Here is a 12,730-nt window from a genome sequence, read left to right as displayed (position 1 = left end):
TTCCTATGGGCACCCAATAGACCTAGGATTGCATTAAAGAAACATACTAATAGCTGGTCTCAAGGGGGTATTTCTTTTCCAGACTTTAACTTATATACTATCTCTTCTATTATAAAGGTTATTACTTTGTTAATAGATCAGTCATATGTTGCAAAATGGAAAGATTACTGAGAACTAATTAGTATTCACTTCATGAAAATCTCCTTAACACATAAAAATATGATTGTAAATAACTCCATGCTATGGTTACTAAAAGAATTTTGTACTTCACCTATTACACCTAAATATATAGTTAGTTATCCATTAAACATTATTATTAGTTATCGTAATTTTATATTCATGCATCCTAAATATAAGGAATGGAATTTTATTATATTCCCTATAATGTATACACGAGGTATGCTTTTGTCATCCACTTCTGAAAGAACTCATTTAGCTACAGACAATGATCTAAAGTACTGGTATCAGTTGCTATCTGATAATAAAGTTAAAAATCTAGACTTCTTAAAACAAGAATTTGATCTGAGAGAAATTTGTTGGTTAGAAGTTCAGACCTTTAGACAACATCTCATTAATAAAATTGATTTAATGTCTATAACAGTTAAATAATCTATTCCAACACCGATTGATTACTTGATATTAAATTTACAACATAAAGTTTCTGATAAAGGTAAGCTTTCATACATACATAAAATTATCAGACAAGAAACTTTTTACAGTGTAGATACCTACTGGAATTATTTCACTTCCATTAATGGTGACCCACCAAATCAACAAGATACACAATATATATTGGAATCTGCCTATAAAACTACTTCTTCCATTGTCTGGAGACTTTTTACATGGACATTTTTACATAGATCCTTTTATACACCTTTGATGATGAATAAAATAAATAATAAAGATAATCTATGTAAAAGATGTAATGTAGAAATTAATGCTGACTGGGCTCATATGTTTTATGACTGTATAAAATTGAAAGAATATTGGAAGTCAATCAATGATTTTTTGCAGGTTCTTTTTACAGATAATTTCATTATTTCTAAATCTCTTATATTATTCAACACTCCTGTACCTCAAAGTGTTAAAAAGGTTAAGCTTCCCTTGTTATGGTCTATTCTAGCAGTGGCTAGAAAAATAATAACCAGAAATTGGATTTCAGATACACCTCCTTCGTTCAATGAATTTAAAAATGTTATGACTATAGTGTGCCATATGGAATTGATGACAATAAAATCAAGAACTACTAGAAAAACATCTTATTATATTATATGGGATACTTTACAAAACTTGTTAAAAAAATCTTAACTTTTCAACTGAAAATAGAGAATTTTTTATCAACAATATTAAGGCAACTGGAGACCGAATAATAATGGATTTGAAAAGATGGAGTAAGTTGAAGCTACCGATGATGGCAAGAGCAGCGATAATAAAAATGAACGTTCTCCCCAGAATGCTATATATTTTTAGAGCAGCACAACTTAAAATCACGAAATCCTTTTTCAAGCAATTTCAGATAGGACTGGGGAAATTTTTGTGGGAACCCAGAAAAACGAGAATATCCTATGAAAAACTGATGGCTCCTAAAACGAGGGGGGGGTTGGATTTACCAGATTTTGAGATGTATTATACAGTGATTCAGGCCAATAGGATTTTAAGGGTGTCTTACTTGGATAGCGAAAATAGAAAATGGATACCCAAATGGGTACTGCTAAATTATAAACATATAAAAGGGAAGATAATTAATGTTAAAGCTGTACCATTTTTGAATATAAAAACATTGAGTAAATATGAGTTAATGGAACACATCAAGGTATGGGCAGTGGCGACTCAAACTCTGTTTGCCTCCTTGAACCTTTTAAAATATATGATGATGTTTCAACCGTTTGATGGAAATCCTAATATAACTAATGGTAATCAACTGATAGACTTAAAGAAATATCCATTTATTAAGGAATTAACTGTAAGGGATTTATACCCTTCCTAGGAGTAGCGGTACATGATATCTTAAAAGAGATGAATCTTCCCATCTCTTATTTAATTATAATGAGGCAGTTAAAAGATTTGGCCATAAATTATTTTACCAGTTTTGAAATAAAAAGAGGAACTAGTTATTTCAGGTCAGCTGTGGGAAGCATTGCAACAAGATAGAAAATATATATCCTCAGCGTATAAAATGGCAAAAGAGAGAAAATATAATAATCATATTCTGTTATCCAAATACTGGAGAGAAATTGCCATCCCTATGCGACAGTAAAATAGTAGAGACGTTTAACTTAACATTAAAATCCATATCACTTCAAAAACTGGTCTTTACTCAATTGATGATATTTAACAATGCATATTATACCCATCTTACACTTCATAAATTTGATTCAAAAAGTCACCTACATGTCCACAGTGTATAGATCAGACAGCAGACCTGTTACACATGTTCTGGAGTTGCAAGTGCATTCATAAATTATGGAATTCTTTAAAGTTACAACTACAAAAATGGGTTACCAAAACTCAACACTCTCCTGGGAATTTCTGATTTTACATATTCCACGGAGAATTTGGACAAAACAAAAAGATTGTAATTATGAATATTAGTTTACTAATGAAATTATATATAGCCTCAAATTGGTTGAACCCAGCACAGGTGTCGTGGCAAAATTTCAGGCTGTTAGCCATTAAGCATATATTAGCACAAATTGTTAATTAGAAATAATAAGAAAAGTATAAACAGCATAAAAATTTGGGAACAAATCTTTAATATTATTTTGGCATAGCGGTTCCTATCCACTTTCCGTCAGGACATTCTGTATGTGTACCAACACATTCTTGGATTAGATAGAAAATGTAGAAATAATACAAATTATTGGCTTGAGTTGGTTTATAATTGTCTATTGTAGATGCTTTTATGTTTAATTTTTTGTGATTTTAATTTCCTGTACTTGGTTAAAATGATATTTATTCTTAATGTATTATAGGGAAATTCAAAATGGAACTAAAACATTGGAAGCAATATTGTACATAATGTAAATAGTGTGTGAAATGTATAATGGTTTGGCAAAACAATAAAAATGATTATTGAAAAAAAAAAAAAATCTTAACTTCAATAGCATGGTATTTTAGTTTAATTAATTGATTTGATTGTAGTGGATGTCTTTGTAAATACTTTGGTTATTTTGTTGAATGTTATAATCATATCTATTTTAATTACTTGTATAAAATTGTTATGATATTTCTCTTGTATGTTAAAAACAATAAACTTGTTAAAAAAAAAAAAAAAAAAAAAAAATAAAGAATGCATGGATCATGCAATCCCAAATAAAACCAAGACCCATTCCCCCAAAGGCAGGCACCCTGTCTGGTGGACCCCAGCCATTAACAAACTTTACAACAGGAGGAGGAAGCTACTACATGTCAGAGCAAAATCCCTAAAAGGGAAGGCATCTCTGATCAGTACTAGCAAAAATCTACGATCACTCATAAAATCATCCAAGGCCAACTTTGAGAGAAAAATCGCAAAAGACACAAAAGACAATCACAAAGCCTTCTTTAGCTATGTTAGAAACCTGGGTGGAAACTCCCAGATATGCTCAGAGTTAGTCCAAAATGACACAAAATACACTGAACCCACAGACATTGCCAACATTCTGGCAGACAGGTTCAGTGCAAATTTCTCCTCCCCCCCCCAAAAGGAGAAATATCTATCCCAGCAGAGTGTAGCCTCCTAACATCTCAGATGCCCAGGTGAGAGCCGCTCTCCAAAGCTAAAACACATCATCAATGTGACGGACGGTGTCCTGGGCTGTGTGCTACATGAACTCCAAGAGGAACTAAACCGCACATAAGGCTGCTGTTTAATCTTAGCCTTACTACAGGATCACGCCCAAAGAGTGGCGTACAGCAACAGTGGTCCCACTCCACAAAGGCAGTGCTTCTACGGACCCTGGAAATTACCGCCCCATAAGCTTGACGAGCCTGGTCTGCAAAGCTATGGAAAGGATCATTATGGAACTCATAAACAAAGACATTGGGGACCTACAGACATTGGATCCTACCCAATTTGGCTTTGTCAAGGGCAGATCCTGCCTTTTGAACTTGGTCGACTTTTTTGAAACAGTCACTAAGGCCATTGATGAGGGTAAGGCAGTTCACACAGCCTACCTTGACCTTGCAAAAGCCTTTGACACAATACCCCACTCGGGCATCATAGACAAACTCACCAGCTTAAATGTAAACCCATATGTCACAAGATGGGTTGCAAACTGGCTCAAGGACAGAACCCACAGGGTCAGAGTTGCTGGAGCCATGTCAGACTCTAAGCCGGTCACAAGCGGTGTCCCACAGGGCTCAGTATTGGGACCCCTCTTGTTCGGCATTTACTTTTCAGAGGTGCAGGCAAACATAGGAGGATTGTGGCTGACAAAGTTCGCAGATGACTGCAAACTGGGCGCCATAATTGATACTCCAGCAGACACAAGCATCCTTCAGAGAGGCCTCATAGAAACGGATAATTGGTGCCAGAGCCATGTCCTTAAGCTGAATGCCAAAAAATGTATAGTCATACCCTTCGGGAAAAACAAGGTACCCACAAATTACCACATAGGTGGTAATCCATTAAGTATGGAAGAGGTAATCAGGGACCTAGGGACCCAAGTTGACAGTAACCTCTCATTTGACACTCACATTGCCAAAGTGGTTAGGAAGACCTTCTATATTACCCACCTTATCATGAAGGGATTCACATCTAGATCAAGAGAGGTCATTGTGCCCCTGTACTCTTCTCTTATCAGGCTCATGATTGAGTACAATGCCCCATTTAGGATGTATCTTACCCGACACCTGCAGCAGTTGGAAAGACCCCAAAAGTTCCTCACCAAGAGGATAAAGGGTCTCAAACATATGTCATATGCTGCCTGGCTGAAGAAACTCCAGCTCTATTCAGTCACATACCGCCTACTCAGAGGTGATCTATGCCTGATGTACAAGGCCATGTCCAATCCGGAATTAATGGACATGCTCCACCTCAGAAAATCCAAATCCATCAGAGCCACGAGAGCAAGAGATTTGAACCTCAACACAGAAATAAACAGGATGTGCTGGAGGGACAGATTCATAACCCAGAGGCTCCCTACACTCTGGAACAGAATCCCAGTCCATGTTAGGCAGTGCCCCTCACTAACTCTCTTCAAGAGAAATCTTGACGAGTGGATGGCAGATCGTAGGTTTACCCCGGGGGTCATCTCTGTGTCACTACTAGACAGAGGCACAGTAAGCTAAACCCTAAATGTGTGTAGTATTCTCATCCTAAGGGGTGGTGAAAGCCACACACACTCTGGCTAGGCTTACAAATGCCCAAGGGCAGATAGCCTAGTACGAACCTATGAACCTATAAAACAGGGAAAGGAGAAACAACAAAAGGATCTTTGGTCTGCCTGAAAACACTGAAGGAGAAGATATTATTTCATTCTTAACCTGGATTCCTGAATTTTTAGACTTGAAAGAGGGACTTTCATTTGGAATTGAAAGGGGGCATAGAGCACTGAGAAAAACTGCTTCTAACTCAACAATACTCCACCTAGATCCATAGTTATAAGATTTCTTTCATTTCTGGTCAATGAACTAATATTAAAATCTGCTTAGAGAAAATCACCCTTAAAATACAATCAAAGCCTGGTAAGGTTTGACAATGAATATTCTTCCAGAATACTAGAACAAAGGAAATAAGTCTGGCCAATAATATAACTGTTGAGAAAAAACAACATTAAAGCACAGCTGGCCTTTCCAGCCAAGATAAAATATTTTTTGCCAATGAGATGAGAACCTTTAATGACTTAGAAGAAGCTACTATAATCATCAAAAACAACAACATAGTGTCTATCCAAGAAGAAATGGAATGGACGGCCCCTATTCTTAAAAGAATAAAATAAACAAATCCTTGAACTGATGCTAGAAAGAAGAAACAAAAAAACTGATTCCAAGATAGCTGTCACCCCGAAAAAAATAACTCCTACAACTACATCTCTCAAAATATCAACTGATATAGTACATCACTTGTCATCTGTTTTTATTTAAAAAAAGGAGGGTTTCTTAAACAACTGAGAAACAGTAATGATTTATTCAGAATGTTCAAAGAGTCCAGTAATTCTTCACAAACAAAGGTAGGTCAAGATGGGTTACTATTTACATTATATATAAGCCAAACAAAGCATATAATATAAACATAAAAGTTTCTATTCCCCTACTTGAAATCAATGAATGCTTATCATGTTCATTTTTCATTGCTTTTATTTATAATAATTTAAGTAATTAATTAACTAATTCAACAAGGTACCATTCATCAGAGTTCAGACTACAATGTAACAAATTAACATCATATATAACAGCAGTAAAAGTAGAGTGTTTTGAAAAAAAAATGCTGTCATGGAGACTAATGCCTTCTTCAGTTAAAGTATGATTTATAAATGTCATGTATATCCTGGTTAAATAATAGTAGCAAGCTCTTAGTACACATGCCATCATTATTCTGTCTAAATATAGTTAATATTAATTATGGCAGGTATCACAGCTATGAGTGCTGTTTGATCAATCCTTATATGGTGTGCGTGGATGCAGCTGTGTCTGGCAGCTAGTACAAATATCATTATTATTCTGTCTAAACATAGTTAATATCAATTATGGCGGATATCATAGCTTCAAGTGCTGTTTGATCAATCCTGATATGGTGTGTGTGGATGCAGCCATGTCTGGCAGCTAGTATAAATGTCATTAGTATTCTGCCTAAACATAGTTAATATCAATTATGGCAGGTAGCATAGCTTTGAGTGCTGTTTAATTAAGCCTGACATGGTGTGTGTGGATGCAGCTGTGTCTGGCAGCTGTTGTATGTTGCCATTTTCGTCTCTGGGAAGCTGAGGGTTGCAGCTTGTGATTGAGGTTTACTGATGCTTGTGTATTAGGAAGAGACATTTGGTGTTTTAGCCGGGATCCAGGGGAAAGGGGGTGAATAAAACTGTGATTTGGGATATTTTGGCAGAGAATAGCTTGTTTATACATCTGCTGAGTGAGAGGTGGGAAGCCTGGAAGAATGTGTTATCTCTTGATGTGGCGGCTTGTTGGGAGTTTTTTTTTTTTTTTTTTTTTTTTATTTGTTTGTTCTCTGTTCTTTTCCTGGCTGCTGCCTCACGGAAAGGGAGGGAATTTAAGCTTAAAGTTGCAGTGAAGTGAAGCTTTGCTTCAGGTGCATCACGAGCCTCTGGTATGCAGTACACAGACACACTAACAGAAACAGATGGTTCCAGGTTGTGGTAACAGAGACAGAGTGCCGATAATGCTTAACGGCTCTGAGGAGCCTCCGAGATGATTCTTGGCAATATTTTTGGTTTAAAAAAAAATGTATATATATATATATATATATATATATATATATATATATATATAAAATAAAAGGGCTGTTTTAAACCACATGTACACATATTGATGTTCTCCCAACACTTTGTTTAGCTCATTAAGTTGATTCTTGATTTAAAAAAAATAATAATAAGAATAATTGCAGTTTTATATTTAAAATGTATTTTGGTTCAAACACATTAAGGACTTAAATAAGAATGGAAGTCTGAATTATTGTGAAAGACTAAGAGCACTTGGTCTTGTGCAGTATCCTTTGCAGTGGTCTGGGAGGTGATCTTGCTCAGACTTGTTGGGCATATGGGGATAGCTGATTCTAGGGGTGTTTGGGGTTGCTGGGAAGTGCTAGAGGGTCATCAGATTTCCTTCATGGAAATATCTGTGGGAATGGAAGTTGTGTTGAGTGGTTCACTGGCAGAGAGGCCGCTGCATGGAACAGGCTGGTAAAATGGAACAGGACAAATATTAGTTTGGATATTTTAAGAACAGCCTGGAAATGCACCACATGAACTAGTGAATGGTATTCTGGCAAAACTGGATGGGTATTGCTGCCCATGCTTGAAGTACTGATATGTGTGTATGTAAGAATGGAAATATACTTATAACAAATAAGAAACTAGAATGGTCTCATAATTTAATGTCTATGGACTGTATAAACATGCTTGGAAGGAGCTAATAATAACAATAAGCATTACAGCTTGTGGTCTCTCAAATAACTAAGCAACACCCCCCCAAAAAAATAAACCCTCAATATTTAAGTAATGTATGATTTTAGTAAATCTAGACATAAAATATATAATCATCATATAAGATGAAGCAGTCTGCTGAATTTAGGTAATAAAGACAGGATTTAATAACACGGGCTTATGTATTATTACACTACTGTCTTAACTTGTCATAAATGACATACACTACAGTGAACATCAAGGGAAAGCATGATGATTTTCTTAGATAAGTAAATATACATAACAAGTCACGTAATTCCTTTAACTTGAATTGTAGTTTTTGTAACCCATCTTGACCATATATAATACTTAAGCGGTTACCAATGTAACTAATGTTTATGCATGACATCAGAGTGACAAAGTTGTTCAACAAAAACAATAGAAGCCTGAACTTGAAATGTCACAGAATGTAACAGTCATATTCTGAACAAATAGTATTAAATTGACAATAGACACTCAGTTTAATAACATGGGCTTGTGTATAATAACACTACTGTTTTAACTTGTCATAAATGACATACACTAAATTGAACATCAAGGGTAAGCATGATGATTTTTCTCATATAAGTAAATGTGCATAACAAGTCATATAATTGCTTTAACTTGAATTGTGGTTGTGTAACCCATCTTGACCATAAATAATACTTAAGCTGTTACCAAGGTAACTAATGTTTTATACATGACATCAAACTGACAAAGTTGTTCAAGGGAGACAATAGAAGCATGAACTAGGAATGTCACAGAATGTAACGATCACATTCTGAACAAATAGTATTAAATTGACAATAATCACTCAGTTTAACATTTGCTGATTATATAAAATAGAATGTTGCCATTTAAATCTAAAAACTTTCAGTATATGCCATAAAATGGCAATTTATGTATATAGAATGGGAACTTGTAATCATTAATCACAATAAGTGAATTTGTAGTTTTAACCTATAATTTCACTCATTTTATAATAAGAAATAACAGATATGAAAATCCTTATGTGTTGGAAATAGGGGAAGAGGGATGTATTGATAAGTAAAATGCATTCACTTTCATCAATGTTCACATAAAACAAACTTGATGCTTTAAGTAAGTTAACAAGAAACAAAGTGATTGCTTAAGTTCTGGCAAACAATGAAATATAACTTCTGATATATCCCGTAAAATACATTGAATTATAAACAGGCATAAATATTATTACCATCTCAGTAAGGGTCAATATGTTAAATAACTGTGTGCTATAATCTTTTACTGAGGTTTTATATATGATACATCCTATTTTACTATGACTGAATTGCTTGTCATCTATCTTTCATGTAAATATTAATTGCTTATACAATAAGTAGGCATTTATATTGTATTAGAATTCTGTCTAATCTACAATAGTACTATATCTGTTCAAAATAATATAAATATTGCTTATTCCTACTACAGATATTCTCCATATGACAATTCAATTTATGGAGCTCAGATATTCTGGATTGTCAAGGTATGAGTGATAATCTGATGGACTTGGTTTATCCATCAGATTAGGAATGATTTTTATTCCATGGCAGATCTTAGTTTTGTTAACATTTATTAATTTAAATGTGTTATTTCACAAAAACATTTTTAGTATCCCTGACCAAAACATTACTTTATTGGTAAACACTCGAAAAGTATAAAACTGGTAATTTCCTTTAAAAGCTCAAACATATACTTTATAGTTATCAGAGAAAAATGTTTAATAGTCACAATAAAACAAAAAAAAAATAGTCTAAATAATCTAAGATGGATTTAACTTTATTATCTTTAAATACCAATGGCTTAAACAATCCTAGAAAGAGATCAGATCTACTGAAATATTTAAAATTGAACAAAGCACAACTTGTCTTCCTTCAAGAAACTCATTTCAAAACAAATGACAATTATAAATGGAATCCTAAGGAATATATGATATTGGCGCAATCCACTTATAAGACAAAGACAAAAGGGGTAACAATTTTATGGAAAACAAATGTGATTAACCCAGAAATCATTTATAAGTATGAAGATAAAGATGGCCTTATGGCATTAGTTATAGTTAAATATAATAACATAATATGGACCCTAGCTAATCTATACTGGTTCCCAGGCATTGGAACAGGAACTGTTAAAAAGCACTTGGATTTAATTTCCAATAATTATAAAGGCAACTTAATATTAGGAGGAAATTTTAACTGTATATGTGATATTTCTGAAACTACAAATAAAAGACTGTTGTGTGCATCTGCTGTATCAAACGCTTTAAACAAGTGGGTAGAATTATTTCATCTTGTAGATAATTTCAAATTTAAAGAAGATAAATCTTTGTTGTTTTCTCATCAAGATCACAGATTTGGTACCCAAACTAGAAGAGATAAAATATTTGCTTCCCATGACTTACACTCTAAAATCATTAATTTCTCAATCACTCCCTGCCCCTTTTCAGACCACAATTAATTGATACTAAAACTTCAAAATGGGTACAAACCATTAATATTTAACTCCAGAATTCCAGCATATATATATTCTCATTTAATTTCTCATATCCGCAGTAAAAACCAAAACGGTGCTGGCAAGAGTTACCTCCAACAACAATAAAATGAACAGTAAAAGACAAAGCAGGAGGTAGCAGCTTTATTAGTAAAAGAGGTGAGCACTTTCGTGGCACCAGCCACTTCATCAGACAAACAAAGAATAGTAAAGCATAGCATTTATACCAAGCTTATCATTGCTATCAACTACCCAATTACTCCTTAAAGCCATATACTTAGTATAAAAAGTTTTATACCTAGTGTGAAAAAATTTAAAAGCTTAAAATTAAAAACAGCTCAACAATAGAAACAGCATATTACATCATACAACTTAATACATACAATATAAAAGTATAAATATATATAAAAGTATAAAAAAGTATAAATAAGTATAAAAGGTCGAGGGGGGAGGGGGGTACTACCTACTATTTCTTTAAATCTCTATTTAGAAGAATGGGTTTAATATTGATTTTGTCATTCAGGCCTACCCCAATGTTAGCTCGTAGCCTTATAATCCATTCTAGTTCCCTAGTTTCTACTCTATTCCTAACATCTCTGCCTCTATTGTCGGTATAGACTTTATCTATTTCTAAAAATAAAAATGTGTGTGTCTCATCATGGTCCCTCACATGCCTGGCTAAGGAATTTGTCTCTATTCCTCTGGTGATATCATATACATACTCCCACATCCAGTCTCCAAGCCTTCGCATTGTCATTCCAACATAGAAGGCAGGACAGACTGTGCAGTGTGCCAAGTATATAATATTCATACTGTCACAGTTAGCTAATATTTTGAAGGTAAACTCCTTCTTTAGATCTGAATGTAGAAATCTACTTCCAATGTCAACGAAGGTGCAGTAATTACATTTATTACAGGGAAAGGTTCCATATCTGACTGCATTTTCTATTCTTGTTTCCATGGGTTGTGGTCCACATAATAATATTTTTATAGATTTTTTATTCTTAAAAGCAAATCTTGGGGTCTCACCTACCAGCCTTTTAACATCATCATCAGCACATAGTATATTCCAGTTGTTTCAATATACTTCCTGTAAAGATCTAATGTTACTCGAGTAGGATACTTGTACTCTCATAGTTTTCTTACTAACAGTTCCTCCATCTATGATGGTATCCATATCTGAAAAGTATGGCTTACCTGTCCTTCCCTTGCCTCAGATAGACCCACTAATGACTGTTGTATCTCTTTTTCACTGTACCCTCTATGTATGAAGCTTTCCTTCAAGTTCTTGATCTCTTCCTCATACTTATTTTGATTAGCTGTGAGTCTTGATGCTCTCAGACGTTGGCCTCTTACAGTGTTCTTAAATATATGTCTCGGGTCCATGCTCTGTCTATGGAGATAGCTATTCCTATAAAATTCTTTCCTATAGATTTCAGTTTCCAGAATACCTCTATCTTTTTGAAGTATCCTGACATCCAGATAATCTATAACATCATAGGAATGCTTCATTGAAAACTTAAGGAAGCTGGTACTATTGTCTATTTTGTGGAAGAATGATAGAAATGAGACTACATCACCTCCCCATAGAATAAAGAGATCATCCACAAATCTCCTGTAGAACTTCAGATGCCTTCCCATCTCAGTCATTAGGAATTCTTTCTCCCACATAGCCATAACAATATTTCCGTAGCCATTTGCACATGAAGTGCCCATGGCCACGCCATCCTTTTGTCTATATAAATTTCTTTCAAACAAAAAGATATTGTTCTCTAATATCAGTTCCATCAACAGTGACAATAAATCAATAACTTGTACATCATATGTTTCATCTTCCATTGAATACTGTTTGAAGAGCTCAACACCTTTACTATTAGGTATGACTGTGAATACAGATTTCACATCCAACATAATCATGAGCCATCTATCCTCCACAGCTATACTCTTACAAAATGCATATAGATCTTTTAAAAACTGTTTTGTATCAGTTAATATATATACATTATTTTTCAACACAGTTTTAAGGTGGTGTTCCACAAAAATGGGCAAAGGTTCAGTACACTAGCCTCTCCCTGATACAATGGGTCTCATGGGGGGCACTCTGGGATGTTTATGTATTTTAG

The 12,730-nt window shown here is 34.4% G+C and overlaps 1 protein-coding gene across 1 annotated transcript in view; it reads right to left on the bottom strand.

The window, feature by feature from the left end:
* LOC122792867 (polypeptide N-acetylgalactosaminyltransferase-like 6) overlaps positions 1-12,518 on the bottom strand; it is a 1,270,224-nt gene extending 1,257,706 nt beyond the window's left edge. Inside the window, exon 1 of the mRNA XM_044060426.1 lies at positions 11,805-12,518. Within this exon, the coding sequence (XP_043916361.1) occupies positions 11,805-12,518 (714 nt within the window). The remainder of the gene's footprint in view (positions 1-11,804) is intronic.
* Positions 12,519-12,730: the final 212 nt, after the last annotated feature.

Source organism: Protopterus annectens, chromosome 2.part0 (genome assembly GCF_019279795.1).
Source record: "Protopterus annectens isolate FY-2018-M chromosome 2.part0, PAN1.0, whole genome shotgun sequence".
Classification (NCBI taxonomy): Eukaryota; Metazoa; Chordata; order Ceratodontiformes; family Protopteridae; genus Protopterus; species Protopterus annectens.
The sequence above is the reverse complement of the archived record's forward strand: the minus strand, read 5'-3'. Positions and strand labels throughout refer to the sequence as shown.